The sequence below is a fragment of the Pongo pygmaeus genome, chromosome 1 (assembly GCF_028885625.2).
Source record: "Pongo pygmaeus isolate AG05252 chromosome 1, NHGRI_mPonPyg2-v2.0_pri, whole genome shotgun sequence".
Taxonomy (NCBI): Eukaryota; Metazoa; Chordata; class Mammalia; order Primates; family Hominidae; genus Pongo; species Pongo pygmaeus.
In genome coordinates, this window is record NC_072373.2 from 89,980,716 (window position 1) to 90,003,700 (window position 22,985).

General features: G+C 49.0%; 2 protein-coding genes across 2 annotated transcripts in view; both read right to left on the reverse strand.

Moving 5' to 3' along the window:
* Positions 1 to 446: 446 nt before the first annotated feature.
* CASQ1 (calsequestrin 1) lies at positions 447 to 11,785 on the reverse strand. Its single transcript, XM_054449197.2, has 11 exons — positions 11,179 to 11,785; positions 9,305 to 9,389; positions 8,344 to 8,444; positions 7,204 to 7,315; positions 6,794 to 6,867; positions 6,307 to 6,437; positions 4,714 to 4,759; positions 3,594 to 3,648; positions 3,272 to 3,372; positions 2,404 to 2,478; positions 447 to 1,093 (listed from the first exon to the last, which is right to left on the reverse strand). Exons 1-11 carry the CDS (start codon positions 11,455 to 11,457, stop codon positions 956 to 958), a joined length of 1,197 nt encoding a protein of 398 aa, XP_054305172.1. The 5' UTR covers positions 11,458 to 11,785; the 3' UTR covers positions 447 to 955.
* Positions 11,786 to 14,072: 2,287 nt separating this feature from the next.
* ATP1A4 (ATPase Na+/K+ transporting subunit alpha 4) overlaps positions 14,073 to 22,985 on the reverse strand; it is a 36,605-nt gene continuing 27,692 nt past the window's right edge. The window contains exons 19-22 of the mRNA XM_054449212.1: positions 20,370 to 20,500; positions 20,152 to 20,253; positions 15,812 to 15,903; positions 14,073 to 15,508 (exon numbers count right to left, since the gene is read on the reverse strand). Of these exons, the coding sequence (XP_054305187.1) occupies positions 15,480 to 15,508; positions 15,812 to 15,903; positions 20,152 to 20,253; positions 20,370 to 20,500 (354 nt within the window). The 3' untranslated portion in view covers positions 14,073 to 15,479. The remainder of the gene's footprint in view (positions 15,509 to 15,811; positions 15,904 to 20,151; positions 20,254 to 20,369; positions 20,501 to 22,985) is intronic.

Consider the following 22,985-nt stretch of genomic DNA (forward strand, 5'->3'; position numbering starts at 1 on the left):
GGAGGGGACACCTCTGGGAAGGCTTCACCAAGGAAGTATAATTGGAGCTCTGTCTTGATGTTTAAATAAGAGCTGCAGAGAGGGTGCTATCGAGCAGCACATAATCACTTAATTACATATTGCTTTGTATTCTTCTTCGATTGTTTAGTATGCTTGTCTTGACTTCTCGGTGAGGCTAATCAGCTCAAGATCAGGGACAGGCCTGGCACTCTGTGTTCTCCCAGAGCCTAACAGTGGCCCTGGACAAACACCGTGTGTTCAGAAAAGGCTTGTTGACTTGAAGCAGATAAACAATCCAGGCTTCTCTGGGAAAGCTGCCTGGAGGAACCCCAGCCCCCACTATAAGAGTCCCCCAGCTCATCCCTAGCAAGGCACCCACATCTGAATTCCCCATCAGTGGCCATCTCCTCCTGCCATAGGAGTGAGACTTCACCAACATACACTTGTTCATGCTGCCCCAGATGTCTTTATTGAGGCCTCTCATTTGACCCAAATACATTAACAAGTGATTGCTGAGATACAGTCCCAAACACAGTATTCTCCCTTCCTTCTGGTCAAGGACAGGACAGTCAGAAAGATACAGGATTAGAGAGAGTGGGGGAAAGCTGTGCATAGATGGAGGGAACAGAACAGAGATGGGGCCCATATATATGGCTAGAGGAGAATCACAAGAAAGAGTATGGAGAGTGATGGAAGAGACACATAATAGATACAAGTAAGTTATGGGATAAGAAACAGAAGTCAGGTAAGAGAGAGCTGGGCTGGTGTCTAGAGAAAAGTAGCTCATTTCCTCATCAAATGAGGGGGATCAGGGTCTCAGCACCCAGCGTATAGACCCCAGTTAGCTCTATGGCAGAGATAACCTAGTCTCCCTGGAGGAACTCAGGGAAGGACAAGGGAAGGCAGGAGAGAGCATGAAAAGACCATTGGGGCTGAAAGATGGTTGCCATAGCAACTAGTCATCATCATCATCATCATCGTCATCGTCCTCTGTGTTGATCTCGCCCTCCAGCACATCCTCCAGCCAGTCCTCCAGCTCCTCAGCAGAAGGCAGGTCCTCCTCGTCGTCCATTTCCATCCATACGCTATCCGCCTAGGAGATGGCACAGGCAGGGGATGGAAGCTAAGTCCAGCCCAGGTCTTAGGATCTGTCTTCCCACTCACTGGACTCTGTACATCCTTCCCTACATTCTCAGTCCCTTCCTTTCATCTGTCAATGGCCAGGGAAACTGTCCAGGTGAAGGTATGGGTTAGAATAGTGACAGGTGAGAGTGGGAAGAAAAGTTGGATTGGCAAATAGACCTTCTCCCTTCAATCTGTCTTCCGTGCTCTTGCCACACTGAACTTCCCTATTATGCCTTTGGTGCAAAACCACTGGTAGCTCTTCATGGCCTATAAGAATAAAGTTAGCAACTCTTCAGCATTCAGGACATTTCTTTCTTTCTTTCTTTTCTAAAAGAGACATGGTCTCACTCTATTGCCCGGGCTCAAGTGCAGAGGTGCAGTCATGGCTCACTGCAGCCTTGAACACCTGGCCTCAAGTGATTCTCCCGCCTTGGCCTCCCAAAATGCTGGGATTACAGGCCTGAGCCACCACCCCGGCCCCAGGGCTTTTCATAACCTGCTTTTCTAGTACCATTCTCAGTGATCTCTAGACTCTCAACCATAAAAGTCTACCTGCCTTTTCCGGGAACCTGATATTCATTTTCCTGTTTTTAACTTTTGATCTTGCTTTTTCCTCAGTTTGGAACTGACTTCCCTGAATCATCACTTGTTGAAATCATATACATTGTAGAATCTCCATTTTGAATATCACTTTTTCTTAAACTTTTCTCTGATTCTGTCAAGCAGAAATCAATGTGATTCCTGTGTCTTATTTGTATTATTATTATAAAGTTTATCAGATCTGGCCTTGTAGTTAATGGAATACCTGCCTCTCTAGTCTGAGAATTCTATGAAAGCAGAGACTGTGGTTCATTCAGTTCAACTTAGCAGTTTTGAAGCACCTACTGTGTGTGCATGAGAAGACTTCTGCCCTGAACAAGCTCAAAAATCTACTGGAAGAGACACACATAATACATAAATAGCCATTTAAAGGTCATGTTCTCAATGGCTATTGAGCCCTGGGAGTGCCAGGGAGGGAATGATTTTAAATGGGAGATCTGGAAAGACTTCACAGAGGAGAAAGAATTTGAACTGGGCCTTGAAGGATGAGCCACTGATTCCAACATGTGGGACAGGGCCACACTGAGATCCTAAGTCTCCCCCTCCATCCAGCCATTAGACTGGGCATGTCTGCGTCCTGTGAGAAGGGCCCAACTCCTACTTAGCAGACAGGAGGAGAGCTAGCTATGCTAGGAAGTAGAGTCGGGGGTCAACCAGGGATGAGGACAGGAAACTCACATCAGTAACATTGACGACTCCTATTTGTGGGGCTGACAAGTCGATGTCAAACGTCTTCTCCCAGTATGGGACCAGCTGTAGAGAGATCCAAATATGGCAACTTAATAGATACTAGGGAGCACACGAATCCAGGAGGATGAGTGTGAGGGTCAGCCCAGGGATGGAGAGGGGACAGCGCGAACTGGCAGTGGATGGGGACAGGTCATCAAGGGCATCAAGGCAAGGGTAGAACTAAACAGCAAAAGAGGAGAAATCCTAAAGGGAGAGCATCGGGAGGGTCAGCCGGGCGCACTGGCCCCTCTTTTCTGAGGAAAACTGGATAGGAAACCCTGTTCTGATCCTGGATCAGATCCTTGTGTTCAAGGTCAAGTCACTTCTCTCTGGCCCTCAGATCTTACATTTCTGAAATAAGACAAGTATACCTCGTAAGTGCCAATGTTTCTCACATTTCTTTTTGTTCTTTCAGTTACTCATTCAACAGTGAGTGCTAGGTGTTGGGAATGTAGCTGAGAACAAAATCATCTCCTGAAACAGGGAATCTCTGTGCTATGATTCTATGATTGAGTGTGTATACCCATGTGCAGGGCTATTGTGCCTCAAAACATTGGTTTTCTTTAGGAGTCAGCCCTAGCACCTGAGCTACCCGTCCAGCCTCTGCTCTGGGAATGTGTGTGATGTCCGTCCTGTTTCCCCTTGCTCAGGATGCCCTCCATGCCAACAGTGCCCTTAAGCATGCAACATGCATACCCTCCCAGGGCCCCCCACCTAGGAGGTGGGGATGGGACCTCTGAAACAAAGCCCTCACTAAGAAGTTGTCACAGTCCAAGGCCCCACCTTAGGATAGCAGTGCCTGAGCTGTTCCTCTTACCAGGGGGAAGTCATCAGGGTCAATCCAGATGATGCTAAGATCTGGGTTTTCAGTGTTATCTTGGGCCACAGCCTTGAGAGTCTCTAAGAACTCGAAACCATCTTGGAGGGAACACAAGTGCAAGGTGTGAGGTGTGTAGAGAGGAAAGGGACCCAGATGAAACAGGAGTGCAGAGCTACCTCCCTGCTCCCGAAGCTTCACATGTCTAGCCCTAGGCTGTTTGCAAACTCCCAGGAAAGCCTCCTAGTGAGGCCCATGCTCCAATAAACACACCCACCTCCCCCTGCCTTCCCTCCAGTCCAACCCGGTATTCCTCCCTCACCAGGATCAGCTTCCTCTGCGAAGGCCACAATGTGGATTCCATCCATATCATCCTCCTGTCAGGGGGTAAGAAGGAGAACAGGGTTTTGGAGAAGACCTTACTATACTCCCTGAAGTTGAGGAGCCCAGAACAGATCCTAGATGTTCATTGAACCTCAATTTTGTGGAAGTCCAGCTTCGGGACCAGATATATTCTTTTGTTTTTTGGGGTTGTTTTTGTTTTTGTTTTTGAGATAGAGTTTCACTCTGTCCCCCAGGGTAGAGTGCAATGGCGCGATCTCGGCTCACTGCAACCTCCGCCTCCCTGGTTCAAGCGATTCTCCTGCCTCAGCCTCCTGCGTAGCTGGGATTACAGCCATGCGCCACCACACCTGGCTAATTTTGTATTTTTAGTACAACATTGTTTCACCTTGTTGGTCAGGCTGGTCTCAAACTCCTGACCTCAGATGATCCGCCTGCCTCAGCCTCCCAAAGTGCTGGGATTACAGGCGTGAGCCACTGCGCCTGGCCAGATATATTCTTGTGATGGTGACCTTTTCCCAAGTGACACTCCTTTCAGCTCCAAGGCCCCACACTTCCTCTGATAATCCCTTTATCCCCAGGCTTGAGGCTCTTCCCTTGTCATCTTCAATTATGTCTGTCTCCCATTTCCTCACACATTCTTCAGCGTAGAAATCCTTCAGTTGCTACTAGTGCACTGTTTTTTCTTTCTTCTTTTTTTTTTTGAGACGGAGTCTCACTCTGTCCCCCAGGCTGGTGTGCAGTGGCGGATCACTGCAAGCTCCGCCTCCTGGGTTCAAGCCATACTCCTGCCTCAGCCTCCCAAGTAGCTGGGACTACAAGCGCCTGCCACCACGCCCTGCTAATTTTTTTGTATTTTTAGTAGAGACGGGGTTTCACTGTGTTAGCCAGGATGGTCTCGATCTCCTGACCTCATGATCCGCCCACCTTGGCCTCCCAAAGTGCTGGGATTACAGGCGTGAGCCACCACACCCGGCCGGTCAGTGCACTGTTTTTTCTACAAATGGGCATGAGGAGCAGTAGGGTGGGGTTTTTCTAGGACTTGAGTCTTCTGGTACCCATGCTTCCCTGAGGGCCTGACCCTGGCCAGGGGCACTCACCCAGGTCTCATACATACTCTCTGGCTTCAGTTTCCTCAGGGTTGATCTAGAAGAGACAGACAGAGTGTCATTACTCAGTGGGTTAGAAGGACGCCCCCTCCAGAGGGTCCCACAGCAGAGGCTGCCTCTAGGTCAGGCCCAGGGCACAGACAGCTTGTAGCCTAGAACAAAGCCATCTGGCAAGGCCTCAACTCTGGGCACCAGGCCCAGCTCATTGCATGGTTAAAGCGGTGGGAGAGGGGAGGGTGGGGCAAAGGGACTGGAAGAGAGACTGGGGGAGAAAGGCAAGAACTGGACATCAGGATATTCGTTAATTTATTCATTCATTCACTCACTCACTATGATTGAGTGCCCGATATGTTCTAAGCACTATGCAAGGTGCTGGGTACATACAGTTGAACCAGACAAGCATGTTCCTGCCTTGATGAAGGGAGCCAGTAGTATGGGAGAGAGTAAGTACTGTATATACTGCAAGGGAGCTTGCAGTGATCCACCACTGCACACTAGCGTGGGGGACAGAGTGATTGGATATTTCCAGCTGTGGACTACTATGAAGGAAGGGAATTATGTATGAGTGCCCAGCAGGGTTATTCAACCTCAGCACTATTGCCATTTGGAGCCGGATAATTCTTTGTAGTAGGGGGCTGTCCTGTGCACTGTAGAATGTTTAGCAGTATCCCTGGCCTCTAGCCACTAAATACTAGTAGCATTCCGCACAACCAAAAATGTGTCTAGACATTGCCAAACATCCTTTGGAGGGCAAAAACCTATGCCCACCTCACCACTCCTTCCCACCTTGTAGAGAACCATTGGTATACGGTATTGTATTAGAAAGAACATGGGGCCAGGCGCAGTGGCTCATGCCTGTAATCCCAGCACTTTGGGAGACCGAGGCAGGCGGATCACTTGAGGTCAGGAGTTTGAGACGAGCCTGGCCAACAGCCAACATGGTGAAACCCCATCTCTACTAAAAATACAAAAATTAGCCAGGTGTGGTGGCGTGCCTGTAATTCCAGCTACCTGGGAGGCTGAGGCAGGAGAATCCTTGAACCTGGGAGGCGGAGGCTGCAGTGAGCCAAGATGGCGCCATTGCACTCCCGCCTAGAGGACAGAGTAAGACTCGGTCTCGAAAAAAAAAAAAAAAAAAGAAGAAGAAGAAGAAAAAAAGAACAAACATGGGATGCTTTAGGGTTAAAATCCCAGCTCTGACAGTTATTACCTGTAGAACCTTTCACTGAGGTTAAAAGGACTTAATATAATCATAGAGATGGAAAGTACCTTGCAGTTCCTGCCCCACCACAGGCAGTCAACACTTGTTTGTTGACAAAGATTATTTAAGTCTCAATCAACCTCACACTGAATTATACACACTTATGAAGGACCCTCTCTGTGTAGGGCTCAGGGCTAAGTACTGGGGTGTAAAATATTGTGCAAAATTATCAGTCTATCAGAGAGCACTGGTGCCCAATGTGTATTCATCTCCAGGCAAGACTGGCTTCCCGGTTGGCTAAGCTTTCCCCAGCCCATCTCACGCAGTGTGTTCTAGCCCATGGAGGAGCCGATCCCGCTCAGAGGGTTGCCCTTGGTCCCCACCTCCTGTGCTCCTCCACGAAGTTGACAATCTCCTCTTCGCTGTTGGGCTTGTCTGGGATGGTCACAGGCTCTTCCGTGAAGGCCTCGTAGAAATCAATCTCATTCAGCTTCAGGGTCAGCTTCTTTGCCACCTTTGGGAGAGGGGATAGGAGAGGAGTGGAGCAGGAGACACAGGGTCATGTCGAGAAGCAGTATTACAGGGGAACAAATATTAGGAAGGGAGTCAGAAAGCCAGGATCCTTGTCACTGCCACTGTGACACTTGACAAGTGTCTTAACTTCCCTGGGGTTGGGTTTAACATGAGAGGGGTGTTAGATCATCTAAAGCCCCTCTTCAGCTCTAAATCTATGGAGTGGGAGGAGCTGGGGTGGGGTAGGGAGTGCCAGCATGTAGGAAGGGACCAGGTCAGCCATCGATTCTGGGAGAGGAAACTGGAGGACAGCTTCAGGACATGAGGCAGAACCAATGCAGCTGCGGGGAGGAGAACCTTGCTGTCGAAGGTGGCGAAGAAGGGGATGTAGGGATGAAACTCCTCAGCCGCATCCTCGAAGGCTTTGTAATCTGGGGGGGGAATGCAGAGTCGGTCTCTGGGGAAACCAGGGTCTGCCCGAGAATCATCCCCCACTACTGTCCCCAATTCTTTGCAGGCAGGGTTCATTTTGAGACCTACCCCCTCTAGTTCTTCGAGAGTGAGGGGAAGGTGGAATACTGGAGGTGCTTGTCTGGGAACCCCCAGAGTACAGGGAGGTCAGAGCTGTTGATGGTGCTGACCACAGCCAGAGGAAGAGGTGGGAAGTGCGGAGGTAGAGGCTGAGACACTGGGTGATGTGGGGAGGTGGGAGGACGGGTGAGATGGGGATCCAGAGAGGGGCACAGTGGAGTCTGAGGGTTACTCACGCTCTGAGTCTTTGCTCTTGAAGTAGCCAATGAGTTTGATCTCATCCTCAATATTCTCAAATGCCTGCAGCTCTCGTTCACCTTCAATCAATTCCACAGGGTCCTCTAGGACCTGAAAGAGGAGGACATTGCAGGAAGAGAGTTTCTATCCTCGAGTAGAACCAGAAAGGGACCTAGGGAAAAGAAGGCTGGGGAACTGGAGGAGGGGGCTAGATGTTGACAGTGTGTGTGTGTGTGGGGGGTTGCATGCGCGTGTGTGTATAGTGTGTGATGTGTGCAGTGTGTGGTGTGCATGTGTGGTGTGTGTGTACATGTGATATATATGTATGGTGGGTGTGTGGTATGTATATGATGTGTGTGTGATGTGTGTGGATGGTATGTGTGTGGTGTGCATGTGGTGCATATGTGTAGTGTTTGGTATGTAAGTGATGTGTGGCCTATTGTGTACATGTGTGTGATGTGTGTGTACATGTGTGGAGTGTGCATGTGGTATGTGCATGTGTGTAGTGTGTGTGCATGTATGGTGTGCAGGTATGTATGTGCATGTGGTGTGTGTGTGCATGTATGGTGTGTGTGCATGTGATATATCTGGTGGGTATGTGGCATGTATATGATGTGTGTGTGGTGTGTATGGATGGTGTGTGTGTGTGGTGTGTGTAGTGTGTGTGGTGTGCATGTGGTGCATATGCACAGTGTGTGGTATCTAGGTGATGTGTGGCCTATTGTGTGCATGTATGGCATATGTGTGATGTGTGTGCATGTGTGTAGTGTGTGTGTACATGTGTGGCGTTTGTGGTGTGTGCATTTGTGTGGCATGGATGTGGTGTGTGTGCATGTGTGGTGTGTAGTGTTTGTGGTGTATGTGCATGTGGTGTGTGATGTGTGTGGAGTGTGTGGTGTGCATGTGGTGCATATGTGTAGTGTGTGGTGTGTAGGTGATTTGTGGCCTATTGTGTGCATGCGCATGCATATGTGTGGTGTGTATGCAGGTGGTGTGTGTGTGTGTGTATGGTGTGTGTGCGTGTGGTGTATGTGTGTGCGTGTGGTGTGTGTGTGCAATGTCGGGTTGGGGTTGGTAGGGACTAGGGGGCAGGCAGTGGAGTTTTCAAGCAAGGGCGTCAGGTCCAGGGGAGTCCTTACATCAAGCAGAAACTCCACGATGGTGTCAGCAGAAAACTCGCCATCGTACTCAATGACTTCATCTCCCTTGAATACATACATGCTGTCAACTTCAGTTAGGCCTAGGGAGTGAGCCGGGCGCAGGGGTGGGGTGGTGAGCCATGATCCCAGGCTTCCCACAGATCCAAGGTCCAAATCCTCGGCCACAGCCCATTTGATAATCACCGGGGCCCCACATGCTCCACCTCATGGGCCCGTTGCCCCACCCACCTCCTCTGACCCAGAGGCCGACAGGCCTGATGTCTCTGCCCCTGGATTAAGCCCAGGGGGCTAGCCTGGCCCCAGAGCTTTCTAGGGAGGAGCTGGGGGATCAGGTAGGGTGAGGGGAGGGAATAGAGAGGTGTAGATTCTAGCAGCATTTCTCCCCTTCTCTGACTGCAACGACTAGAGATGAGTATTCGTGCCACCCCCTCTGAGGACTCTAGTAGCTGGTTCGCAGTCAAGCTCTTTAATTGCTATTACTGACCAGATGACTTCATTATTACTGACCACCCCTCCCCCATTCACGTGTAGAATCCCGTCTCAAGCCTGTGCTGCCCCCTAGTGGCTGGCTTCTGTAACAACCATGGCTCTGGATGGGAGGGGTTGGAAGCGGAGTTTGCAGAGGTCTGGCCAGCCCAGCCTGTATTCCCTGACTCCCCTTCCCTCCAGCACCTAGCCATGTTTTTAGGTAAGTATAAAGAAGGCCTCCGCCACCTCCTTCTGGGATTTGAGCATGGAACTTCATAAGGAATAGAGAGGCAGAGTCTCTGAGCCATAACCCTCCCAACCTCATATATTCTCACCCCGTCTTTTAGAATAGACATAAATCTGAGAGGTTCCCAAGCCCCTTGGATCCCAAGGACTGCCTGACAGGTCCTCCGCCCTAAGCCTCCCCTTGTCTCAATGCCACCTTCCCCTCCCCTGCCCTCCCCTCTCTTACCTAGTTTCTTGGCCACAGCTGCATCCTTCTCAGAGTCTACCAGCCCGAAGCCAACACCCTTGTCTTCTAGGACTTGGGCTGCTAACTGGAGGGAAGGATTATGATTAAAATTAGCCCCTGTAATTTTTATTATCCCCTATTCTCCCTCTCATGCTTTCAAGTTGGGTCAGTTGAGGTGCAGGAGGTATAAGAGTTGACCTTGACCCCTTGCTAAGATCCAGAATATCCCCCAAATTCCCTACAGCCACACAGTTCTGTTTTTGGCTCAACTAGTTCATGAATATTGATTGCTCATTTGCAATATGCTTATTAGGTTGGACTTGAAGACACTATACTCAATACTTCCCAGTGCCTGAGAGGTGCTGAGGAGTCTGGCTTCAGAGTGACTGAGGGCCCCTTCCCTCCTTCAGGGTTGAGTCCTGCATTCCATCCTGGTCAAGTCACACCTGGAGGTCCCTGTCCCTGGTCAAGGGCCAAGCTCATTGTGGGGTTGATCTTGGAAGTCCCTGAGATTCTTCAGAGTGACTCCCAATGGGAAGAATTTTGGAGGGTGGGAGGGTAGTGGTGGGTCTGGTCATGTTGTTGAGGAGTGGGGAAGGCCAGAGAGCTGAGATAATAGGTCACCATTTGTTACCCCCCAGAAGGAGAGAGACTGACAGCGACTGGACAGTTCTCCCCATCAGGGCCCAACTTTCCCCTTTTGCACTCTACTTCAGCCTGTCCTTAGGCTGTGGACAGTCACAGCTGGAGGTCCCTGCCCCCATAAGCCTTCCAGCTTAGCGTTCAACCCTGATTCTCTCTGCTGTGGGCACAGCTTGCAGCTCTACCCCCACTCAGCACAGACTCAGGCACTGTGATTCTCAGAGGGGCGGGGAAGGGAGGCCGTTGGCAGGTGGATGGCCAGGGATACTGAGCACTCAGGATAAAAATACTCGGCTCATTAATCAGATGGCAGGTTCTAGTACCCAGCAGGGGTGCACAAAATGAGAGCCTGTGGTTCTGGTATCTCACCCTGAAATGCTCCAAGCTCTGGACAAGCTGAGGCCTATATGAATGCCAAGCCAGAGAAGGGGCCACAGGAGCTTGGACAAGAAAACTCACACATCCCAGCTCCTAAAGGTGGGTGTGTATGACCACATTCCCAAACATAGGTTTTTTTTCTTTTCTTATGATAACTCCTTTCTCCTTTGAGCCTGAAGTCATTTTGGAGGTGAGAAGACTTTTCCCACAAAAAGAAGATTGGGGAAGACATTCTGACACCTCCTGCAACTATAAGAATTTTCCAGTGAGGGCATCCAGCTTATCCAATGGAGACAAATGGGGAATTAGGGAGGGGGAAGGAAGAGAGAGGGGACTGGGAGTCCAATGGGAGGCATGATCTCTAGGAGATATTTAAACATGGCATGCAAGTATCATAACATTTACATTTACACTCAGTTTGGATCTCTTTGGGGTGCAGCCCCTGAAGTATGTGGAGAGGACGTGTTCTGGCTAAGTAGATGGGTGGGGTAGGGGAGTGCAATATACACAGCTGTTCTCCCCTGGCCCTCCAAGTACCTCCCTTTTTCACCCCCACTGTCCTAGCCAAACCTAAGTCAAATACTACCAGCCTCCTATAGCAGGGAGGGGAGCTCTTCCTGCAGCACCCCCGCTAAAGGATTACCTGAGGATGATAGTACTTTTGGGTTCCTGAGGCTCTGTTTCTCGTTTGACTAAAGCCACATGCCACTTGCGTCCTGTTGGTCAAGACAGGGGTCCTACCACACTGCCCCTCACCCCCAGATCCCATCCTCAAAGAGCTACATGGGTGTAGGATAGGGGATTCCAGAGAGGGGCTAGACATGCTCTGCAGGCCTGCAGTGCCCCCAACTCACCTCCAGGATCAGCTCCTCCATCTCAAATTGTCTTTGTGAGGCCTTGTCATCCTCGGGGGGTTCATGGTAGAGGAGTGCCAGCACCTCATACTTCTTGAACACATTCTTGTAGTTCTTTGCATTGACATTGATCACACGGTCCACACCATCGTACTCAGGGAAGTCCAGCCCTTCCTCCCCCTGTACCCCTGACTTGGGTGTCCCTAGCACCAGCAGCAACAGCAGCGCCAGCGGCAGACCCGGCACAGCTCTGGGCCCCATCCTGTCTGTAGTGCTCATGGAGGTAGTGGGATCTGGGTTGGCTCTCCTGGTCCAGAAGAGGTTAGCTGGGGTAGGGAGGGGCCCCTGGGTCCCAGATTCTGAGTTAAGGGCTCAAGTGGGAGGGGGGATTGGGGAATGACCCAGAGCAGTGGACAGAGGACACTGCTGAGTCCTGGAGAAACTGCCGACAGAGCCAAGGGAAAAAGGGTCAGGAGGAGGAATAGGAGCAGGGGGCGGGGAGGGAACCGGAGCTGCCCCCTGAAATTGGCACCCCTCAGTCCCCACCTGGTCCTGTCTAAATATGTCTCCATGGTTGGCAGGAGAGATGGATAACCTTCTGAGGCCAGGACAGCTCCATGCGGGCCGGAATCCTCCCACCTCCTACACTTCTCCCCCAGGCTCCCAGGGGCTCCTTCCCTCCCCTCCTCCGGTGTCCAGGGCACCTCAGCCCCGGTCCCCATGCTGGCCTAAGAGCTCATCGCCATATTAAGAAAGGAAAAGGAGAGATGCCGGAGCTAAAAATAAGACCAGATGAGTCGGAGGTAAATGAAGCTGGGGCTGGGGGAGGGGAGGTATAAGGGTAATCAGGGAGGGTGGAGGGTAGGGAAAGGGTAATTAGAAGTTAAATGCAGTGGAGAGGAGGAGCTAACTGGGTCAGAGGCTAAGTTGATAATATAAGACAAAAGGGGGACAAATGTGATATTGACTCTATGTCCTAAAGCCTGGGAATCTTCTGTAGGTGAAGTCTGATTCTGATTCTTTGATCCTATGTAGGAGAGTGGGGTGATAAAAGTGCAAGCCAGGCTGCAGGAAAGAGGCCCCCTCCACTTTCTTTTAAAGAACCAGGACCAAGGATGAGGTCATTCTCTGAATAAAAGATGGAGCCGCGTCCAAGACTGGCGACCTGGCTCAGCTCCAGCCAGTTTCCTTTGCTTCACTCAGCACTCCTAACTTGGGAATGCAGGGAAGGACAGGGCTGGCCCGGATCCTGTCCTGTAGAGATGTGGGTTTGGGGTTTCTCTGCCCATAAAGCCCACAATGAGAAGGGGACTGTCATTTGGTTGCCACCTGTGTGTGCACTCCCTACCCTGATCCTATGGGACTCGGTTTTCTGGGGCACAGTGGGAAGGGAGGTTTTCCCAGGCTGCATGCTTCCAAGGAGAGTGAATAGCTACTATTTATTCCCATGTCTTTGACAAGACAAAGAGCATCAGGTATTGACACCAGGGCAAAAAAAATTAACATTAGGTAAGCATGAAGAGGTGAACCCTGTGCCCTGAACCAAGACTGATGATTAATTCTGTGCACCCGAGATCCAAAGCAGAGATGGGCGGGTAGGGGCTTAAACTTCTGGATCCAGCTTGGGGGTGAGGACAGAGTAGTGAGTTTAACTCTGGATACGTAGGAAGGGAGGATCCTCTTCATGGCCCTCCAGGGTTCTTACTATGCACAGGTAAACTGAGGCATGAGGGAGACCATAGAGGGTCAGATCAAAGTCACATGCTGCCACCGCACCCTGAGGTATCTCTGATTCTAGAGGGACAGTGGTGTTTTTTGTTGTGTTTTTTTGCATCCAGGGAGGGGCATGTAATTATGTTAGCAGAATAACTTTTCCATATGTCTGTGTCGTGGACCTTACACAGCTAAACAAAAAAGGCCACAGAAAATCTCAAAAGCATGGCAGGAGTGAGGCCAAGAGGGACAGCTGTCACTGTAGCAGGAGAGGTCGGAGCTAGCCTAAGCACAGCACACTGGAGCTGAAGACACCTCAGAAGCCCATATCCTGGTCTCCCTGAAGAGTGACTAACGTGGGAAAGCCCCACAGCCAGAGCGAAGACAGCCAGATGAGATGGGGAGGCCTGCCCAGAAGCAGATGACCTAGGTGATGTCCAGCCCCGATTTCTCACTTCTGCATTCCAGGGGAGGAGGGAGACACTGGGACAGAGACGCTGGAACATAAAACTTGTTCCATCTTGAATCTGACCTTTTGCACCCCCAAGAGTGTGAGATGGGACTCTGGTGGCGAGTCTGCTCCATCTCCTGGTCCTTTCCTACAGCTACTGGACATTGCCATCCATCCCGTTCCCTCTCGTTGCCCTTTCTGGCTCCAGTCCCACCCTTCCCCTTTCCAGCACCCACTGCTCTCTCTCTTGATGCTTCACTCTCTCTACTTTCTACTCAGTCTCCTTCCCTTCAGGCCCTTGGACTTGAGAAGCCTCAGCCACTGGTATCAAATGACCGTGAGTTGGGGCCTCTGTATTTTTAACCCACCAGACACCTGAAGCTCCTGCTACTGAAACCCGAGGAGCTGGCCCCTCTGTGCTCCTGCTTCCCACCTCACTCACATACACCCTGGCCCATTGATCTTCCAGGGTCTGGTTCAGCCATGTCAGCAATTGGGGAAGGACCCCAGGCTGATATAGCACTGTTCCTAGGAGACCTTGTAATGGAAGAGGGAGAAGAGGGAGAGAGACCTCTGAGGAGGGACCTGATGTAGGGAAAATGGCGGGTGATACTCATGATGGCCTTCTCTTTGCTAGCCCATGGCCTGTCATCCTCCAGACCCACCCGGGGTCCTTCCCCATCACTAGCCTATTTTTTTTGTTTGCTTTGTTTTGTTTTTGTGTATTTTTGGCCCAGCCCTCACTGAAAGACTAGTCTGAAAGTGATTAAGGGCCCACGTTCTGAAAATGGACAGACCTTGGTTTCTTCTTGGGTAACATGGAGTGGGTGGTAGGGAAACATTTATGTGACTTACTTGATGGTGTATATAAAGCCCTCGTCCCAGTGTTAGGTGTAGTGTGCAGACACCTAGTACATGTGTTTTGTTTTGGAAATAGCTGATGGTGTTCCCCTAGCTTTCTTTAGCATTTCTCTTCCACCCTGTACACATTTGGGCACAGCCAATGCTCTACTCCGAAAGAGGCCTGAGAATGAACTGATCCACATGGCACAGTGGAGGGGCTCACAGAGCAAAAGTGAATGAGTGGGTGAAGGGGAAGGAAGAAATGCTGAGACGAAGGTGGGCAGGAGAGAAAGGCCCTCCACGACTTTTCACTCATCTGAGAATGCACCTGGGCCCAGGCACAGAGGCCAGGCTCTTGGGAAAGTCCATCACCCCGTGCAGAGCAGGGGCGGCTGCTTCACAGTAAAGGCCACAGGGATTCAGAAAGTCTTGTTATAGCCTCTATCTCAAGGCTACACCAGAGAAAACAGGCTGAGGGTCGGAATGGGGTTGAGGAGACCTGATGACAGAGGGTAGAGAGCAGGGACCACCAGTATGCCTGGAGACTGTCCCTCCTACCTGTCCCTTTCTCAGATGAGGGACAACACTCAGCACATGGCTGTTCCCAAGTCATTTAACCTCTCTGGACTTCAGGCTTTTCACTGTTGCAATCTGATCTCTTCTAGCACCACAGCGCTGTGGTCTGCAAGCTGGTCTCAGGAACTGCAAGGTGGGGTCGGATGACTCCACCCCACCCACCCCCTGTGTGGATGCTGTGGACCCTCTCCCACGTGTGGCTCAGCTGCTCCTCTCTCCCCCACCTTCCATTTCTCTGATCTCAGCTGGAATTTGCCGTCCTTGCTGTCCAGTGGCTCGGAGAGTGACTTTAAAGGGCAAGGATGCTTGATACTGATCCTATCCCAGCCTTGACTCTGGTCCTTAAAACACTTCCCCAGCCTGGTCATCATGAAGACCTGTGGAGGGAGCTTCATAGTAATCCTCACTCCCCCAAGATCAGATTTGACACTTCCAGCCGGTGAGGGCTTTTCCAGACATTTACTGTCTAGACTGGCTACAGGATTCAGCAGGACCATGCCCCTCTCTGTGGGGCTCCAGCTAGATGCAGGCTGGACTTCCCTTCAGCCCACCTCATCCTCTGCCCATGATTCCCTCAAGCCAGCCCAGGATTGCCCATCTTTCTCATCCAAGATAATTCATCCTAGTGACTCAGATGTTGTGTCAAACTTATAATCTCTGGCCCCATCCCAGCTCTCACGACACCCCTGTGTCACATGAAGCTCTTCCTCTGCTGAGTTTAGTAGTACGTCTCCCTCTCCACCCAGCCTGTGGAAGAGAAGAGGCCAGCGTGAACTGGGAGAAGGGATTAGAGGCATCCAGGGGAGACAGGCAGAAGGGAAAGCAGGGACAAGGTTAGAGGCGGGAGGTCTGGAACACAGGGCACTGAGGGTCAGATGGAACAGAGGGGTGCAGCCAAGGGGTAGAGAGGTCTGGGCTCCAGGCACAGTCAAGGCTGGCAGCGAGGAGGGGAGAAAGTCAGTGGTGGGTCTGGAGGGACTAGGTGGGATGGGAGAGCTAGTCAGGGGGCTGGTGACCACTCAGTCAGAGCGGGGCCCAGGGGAGCCTCACCACCCGGGTGCTGACGGATGAGGAGTTTTCTGATTTCATCATAGATGAAGATGAGAATACTGTAGGGAATGGCACAGAGCCACCAGGTTATCCTGTAGAGAGCAAGAGCCAGTCAGCATGGCAGGAGAGACAGATGCTAGAGGACAGGTGCAGAGAGCAATGCACAGGAATTGCATGTTTCATTGCTTGCATCTACTGTGTGCCTGGGACTGTGCTGGGTGCTGGAGACAGTGCAGTTGAGTAAGATCTGGTTGATCCCTCCTCTTTTTTTTTTTTTTTTTTTGGAACAGAGTCTTGTTCTGTTGCCCAGGCTGGAGTGCAATCTTGGCTCACTGCAACCTCTGCCTCCCGGATTTAAGCGATTCTCATGCCTTAGCCTCCTGAGTAGCTGAGATTACAGGTGTGCACCACCACACCCTGCTAATTTTTTGCAATTTTTTTTTTTTTTTTTTTTTTTTTTGAGATGGAGTCTCACTCTGTCACCCAGGCTGGAGTGCAGTGGCTTGATCTTGGCTCACTGCAAACTCCACCTCCCAGGTTCAAGTGATTCTCCTGCCTCAGCCTCCTGAGTAGCTGGGACCACAGGCGCCTGCCACCATGCCCGGCTAATTTTTGTATTTTTAGTAGAGGCAGGGTTTCACCGTGTTGGTCAGGATGGTCTTGAACTCCAGACCTTGTGATCCGCCTGCCTCGGCCTCCCAAAGTGCTGGGATTACAGGTGTGAGCCACCGTGCCTGGCCAATTTTTTTGTATTTTTAGTAGAGACGGGGTTTCACCACGTTGCCCAGGCTGGTCTCGAACTCTTGAGCTCAGGCAATCCGCCCGCCTCAGCCTCCCAAAGTGCTAGGATTATAGGCATGAGCCATCGTGCCCGGCCTGAGCCCTACCTTTGAGGAGGTCAAATCCTGTGGGATTAGTGATTGGGAGTGGAGAGGAGAGGCAGGAGACAGAAACATAAAGAGCCAGTGATAGCCAGGTGTGATGGCTCACACTTGTAATCCCAGCACTTTGGGAGGCCGAGGCAGACGGATCACGAGATCAGGAGTTTGAGACCAGCCTGACCAACATGGTGAAACGCCGTCTCTACTAAAAATACAAAAATTAGCGGGGCATGGTGGTGTGCGCCTGTAATCCCAGCTACTCAGGAGGCTGAGGCAGGAGAATTGCTTGAACCCGGGGCAGAGGTTGCAGTGAGCCAAGATCGCACCACTGCACTCCAGACTAGGCGACAGAGCGAGACCAAGACTTCGTCTGGAAAAAAAAAAGCCAATGATAATATAATATGATAAATGTCATATTAGCGGTACATGCAATGTTCACAAGATTCTCTACCAACTTTTGTGGAGCCGCTGAGGGAGACCCCTGTGCTCTCTGCACACTCTAGGGCTTGTGCCCACAAACAGGAGGTTGTCTGAGCAGGAGGGGACTATCTGAGACATCTAGTGTGGGGATACTTTGTCAGCGAATATATTGATGCTTCTGTATTACAAAGATAGGGACATTGTTTTCTTTCTCAACCTCTTTTTATAATTAGACCAGGAAGATGGATTCTGGGGAGGGGTTGAATCAGGACAGCAGTTGTTCCCTTGGATGACAGAAGAAATGGCCTAGACCAGCACTGTCCAATAGAAATATAATGTGAGCCACATGTAAAATTTAATATTTTCTAGTAGCCACATTAACATAAGTAAAATGAAACAGAAGAAATTAATTTTAATAATATTTTTATTTAACCCAATATATCAAAAACATTATCAGTTAAATATGTAATCAATATAAACATTATTTATTTTAATTACATTTAATGTTTTTTTTAGAGACAGGGACTCGCTCTGTCGTCCAGGCTGGAGTGCAGTGGCACAATCATAACTCACTGCAGTCTTGAACTCCTGGGCTCAAGCAATGCTACTGCCTCAGCCTCCTGAGTAGCTGGGACCATCGGTGTGCACCGCTACACCTGGCTAAGTTTTAAATTTTTTTATTGAGACGAAGTCTCACTTTGTTGTACAGGCTGGTCTTGAACTCCTGGCCTTAAGCGATCCCCCCACCGTGGCCTCCCAAAGTGCTGTGATTGGAGCCACTACGCCCCCGCCTCAATATTAGCATTATCAAGCCTGGGCGCGGTGGCTCACGCCTGTAATCCCAGCACTCTGGAAGGCCGAGGCAGGTGGATCATGAGGTCAGGAGCTCGAGACCAGCCTGACCAACATGATAAAACCTTGTTTCTACTAAAAATACAAAAATTAGCCGGGTGTGGTGACGCGTGCCTGTAATCCCAGCTACTCAGGAGACTGAGGCAGGAGAATTGCTTGAACCAGGGGGGCGGAGGTTGCAGTGAGCCGAGATTGCAGTGAGCCAAGATTGCGCTACTGCACTCCAGCCTGGGCAACAGACTGACACTCCATCTCAAAAAAAAAAAAAAAAAAAAGCATTATCAATAAGATATTTTACATTCTTCTTCTCATCCTAAGTCTTGGAAATTCAGTGAATATTTTTCACTGACAGAATGTCTGAACTCAGATACAAAATTATTTTCAACAGTTGAAGGGGAATGTAGTCCATCCAAAATAATAAAGTTATAATATAGAAAAACATTGTTTTAGTTTTTGACTTTAATTAAAATTAAATAAAATTACAAATTTACTTCCCCAGTCTCACTAGTCTCATATGTCAAAAGCACAATAGTCGTATATGGATAGTGGCCACCGTATTGGACAGTACAAGCCTAGGCCATGGCTCATTCCACACACACACAAATATAAACATTTCTACACAAACAGCCACCCCCCGCCTTCATTCAACAAACAATTGTTTTATGTACTCTGTGTCTGTGTTAGGTACTGGGGAAATAAAAATGATACCATGTTGGTCTCATGTAGCTCTCAAGGAGCTCAGGGAAATCAGAGAAAAGAGGGTGAACACACACACACACAGAATACAGAATCGCAATATTAGGTGCTAAGTTTTATGGTTAATGTGTACACAGAGTGTTTGAAAGCATAGATAATACCAACCACATTTGTTATTATGTCTATAATCGCATTAATAACAACAAGAATAAAGCTACTAGTAACAAGGCATCTACCATGACCTAAGCATGCTTGGTGCTTTATGCCCATTTCTACGTGTAAATCTCACAACACTCTGCAAGGTCCATACTTGGAGCGTATTATTGAGACTTTGCAGGTGTAGCTGAGGCTCAGAATGGTTCCATACTTGTCCAAGGCCACAGAATAATACATAGTAGAGTTGAGATTTCCACCTTGGACTGTGAGTGTCTAAGGCCAGTGCCAATGTCTCCTATTAAACATTAATTGAGTGCCTGCGTTGTATAAAGCATGGTGTAAAACATTACAAGGGATGAAAAGGTGAGCAGAGTACAGCCATGCATAGAAATGTGTTGGAAGAAGGCCGGGTATGGTGGCTCACGCATGTAATCCCAGCACTTTGGGAGGCAGAGGCGGGTGGATCACCTGAGGTTGGGAGTTCAACACCATCCTGGCCAACATGGTGAAACCACATCTCTACTAAAAATACAAAAAATTAGCCCGGCATGATGGCAGGTGCCTGTAATCCCAGCTACTTGGAAGGCTGTGGCAGGAGAATCGCTTGAACCTGGGAGGCGGAGGTTGCAGTAAGCCGAGAATGTGACATTTCACTCCAGCCTGGGCAATAAGAGCAAAACTCCATCTCAAAATAAAAAATAAAATAAAATAAAGAAATGTGTTGGAAGAATACATACTAAATCCTTAACTGAGGCTACCTATGCAAGTTGGGTTGGGTAACGGGAATGGGAGTGGAATGGAACATTTGCTTTTTTCTCTGTACATTTTTAAATATAAATTTTTCCACATCAAGCATATACTAATGTTAATGCAAAGCAAAAACCTGGAGTTGAACAAGACAAGGCACCAGACAATAAGAATTTCAGTAGGCACGATCACATACATACACATTAAAACATATTTGCATAAGTACAACAGAATTAGCTAAGCATAGATTAGGCTATTTTTATGGTTACTTCAGCTCCAAGCAATATGTATCCTTGGACAACTACAGCACACATCATCACGAAAAAGATTTCACTCTGTTAAACACTGGTAAGTCTGCTAAATTTGTGTGTCTAGTGGGTTGTGATCATTTGGCACAGTCTCTAATATCTCCCTAAATAAGATCCACTTATCAGAGCACAGATGACTCTCCTTGTATCACTGAGTGTACATGTAGCTCTATGTATCCAGGCAGCTCCTGGCTCATGACAATCCTAGTGAAACACACCCTTCCTCTGTATGCTCCCCCGTGCCTGCACATCCCCTGCTTGCATCCCTTCCCTTACTCACTTGAGTGGGTACATTCGCAGGGCCACGTCCATGCCTGGAGTGTAGGACAGAAATGCAGCCAAGAGTGTCTCCTCCAGGATCCCAAATATTAGGACTTTGTTTCTGGGAAGAAACATTCATGGGTGTGGCGGTGAGGGAGAGGAAAAGGCAGGGGGAAATGGTACGTCCTGGTGTGTGGGGCTTGGGAGAGTGCTGGGGCTGTTTGGTGGGATGTTCACCTCATGCCCTGCTGGAAAACTGAGTTGCGGCGAGTCTTGGAGATGATGAGATCTGCCCACTGCACAACCACGATGGTGACAAAAAAGGCCGTTTGGCATGTGAACTCCACAACTTTTCGTTGCTCATAGGTCTAGAGAGCGCAGGGAGAGAGGAGACAGTGTCAGAAGGGGATTCCGTACACCCTAAGGCTTCTTTCCTCTCCCACCTTCCAGGACCCCTGGGCTGAGTCAGGTCCTCATTCTTTTTTTTTTTTGAGACGAAGTCTCACTCTTGTTGCCCAGGCTGGAGTGCAATGGTGTGGTATCTGCTTACTGCAACCTCCGCCTCCTGGGTTCAAGCAATTCTCCTGCCTCAGCCTCCCAAGTAGCTGGGACTACAGGCACCTGCCACCACACCCAGCTAATATTTGTGTATTTTTAGTAGAGACGGGGTTTCACCCTGTTGGCCAGACTGGTTTCGAACTCCTGACCTCAGGCGATCTGACGGCCTCTGCCTCCCAAAGTGCTGGGATTACAGGCGTGAGCCACTGTGCCCAGCCAGGTCCTCACTCTTTAGACCCCACAGCACTTCACAGATGTCTGTTTTAGCGCTTTTCATGTTGTATTATGATTTGTTTATGTTTTCCTTGCCTGACTGAGAGCTTCTCAAGAACAAGCACTTGCCTTATTTAGCTTTATGTCCTCTCCCTGTGCTTAGTTCAGTGGATGGCATGTAGCATGTCTCAATAAATATGGATTGAATTAATAAGAAGGAGAGGGTAAGAGAAGAAGGTGGAATTAGAAAGGAAGGCAGGGCTGGGCGTGTGGTGGCTCATGCCTGTAATCCCAGCACTTTGGGAGGCTGAGGCGGGCGGATCACGAGGTCAGGAGATCGAGACCATCCGGGCTAACACAGTGAAACCCTGTCTCTACTAAAAATACAAAAAATTAGCCAGGCGTGGTGGCGGGTGCCTGTAGTCCCAGCTGCTCAGGAGGCTGAGGCGAGAGAATGGCATGAACCCGGGAGGCGGAGCTTGCAGTGAGCTGAGATCATGCCACTGCACTCCAGCCTGGGCGACAGAGCGAGACTCCATCTCAAAAAAAAAAAAAAAAAAAGGGAAGAAGGCAGAGTCAGTGGATATGGGTCAGAAAAGATGGTAGGGCCAGAGGACAATGTGAATACAGGGGGGAAAGAAATACCCCAAAGAGTGGTATCAGATAGGAGACATTCATTCATTCATTTGTTCTTTCATTCACACTTTACACATAAGGAACTTAGAGTCTAGTGGGGAAAATAATTATGCTAACCATGTCAGCACAATAGATAGGTTATAAAAGAGAGATTGCAGAGGGCTATGGGAACACAGAAGAGGTGCACGTAAATTAGACTGGAGAGAAAAGCTTATGTTTTAAAAACCAAAACAATATGTTTATAAATAACTCGTAGATCAAATAAATTTGAAAATATGTAGGACTACACAATAATGAAATACTACATATCAAACCCCATGGGATGCGGTAAAGTTGTACTTGGAGAGCAATATAGAGCCTTAAACAATAGAAGACAAAGGCTGGAAATTGATGAGCCGAGCATGGAACTTAGAATAAGACCAATCAGTCAGTTGCCATTACCTGTGTCACTCCCTATCATTTCTTGAAGATTTTAGCTTCTGACACTGTTACTCCACTATTACTTCTGTCCTTGTTTTTGGAGATTGAAATGTCCATGTTGATGATCCTTCCAATGCCGTGGTCTCACAGTTCCTTGATCTTCTCCTCCAATGATGTTGTCCTCCACTCCCCACCTGGGCTGCTTGCTCCCGTCCTTAAACTCTAGATATTATCCTTTCCAATACCTATTATTTCTCTGTAATTTCAAGCATCTTTTTCTCTCTGACCAGCATTTTTATAATTCCATCTCACTCTAGTATCCTAGTTCCAACACTTCTTGGACTCCCTTGGACTTACAATATTTTGATTAAATATATTATATGTTTGGTTATTATCTGTCTTCCCATCTCTAACTAGAAATAAGCTCCATGAGAGCAATAACTTGATGATTTTTGTTCACTATCATATCCCAGGCCCTAGAACAGGACCTGGTACATAGAAGATGCTCAGTAAATATTGTCCGAATGAACAAATGAGTGAGGGAATCACTGGAGTTAATGAAAGATATTTAGAAAGTAAGGAGCGATCCTTGCTTCTAGCAGTGCATCATGCACTTCTCAGGTGGGTGGCTCTATACTAGATTATCTGAAAATTACAGTCATAGAAGAGACACAGACGCGCCTTTATAGTTTGTTGCTCAGGGCAACTGTTCGCCACACATTTTTGTGATACTTCAAGATGTCTTCAATGTACAGGGGGGAATTCTTAACTTTTTACCTCAAATTACTTTCAATTACCTTTAATTTATTGTCAGTAAATTTATGTCATGCTGCATCTTGGCAGCAGGGAGGAAGTATCAAGATGGAAAACAAGGGCTTGAGCTGGGAGTTGAGATGTTGTCAGGGTGCACAGCAATGAGAACTTTGGGTGTCATTGGATCCTGCAGCAGTGTTGATAGCTGGGAATATTGACATCAGATGGCCTTATAAGACTCAGCTAGTGGAAGCCAACTGTATGTGAGGGGCA

Coding starts and splice junctions, on each gene's coding strand:
- CASQ1 (XM_054449197.2), bottom strand. CDS start 11,457: ATGAGCACTACAGACAGGATGGGGCCCAGAGCTGTGCCGGGTCTGCCG. Junction 6,438..6,793: donor TCGCCACCTTCGACAGCAAG/GTTCTCCTCCCC, acceptor CCTCTCCCAAAG/GTGGCAAAGAAGCTGACCCT. Junction 3,373..3,593: donor CGCAGAGGAAGCTGATCCTG/GTGAGGGAGGAA, acceptor GTTCCCTCCAAG/ATGGTTTCGAGTTCTTAGAG.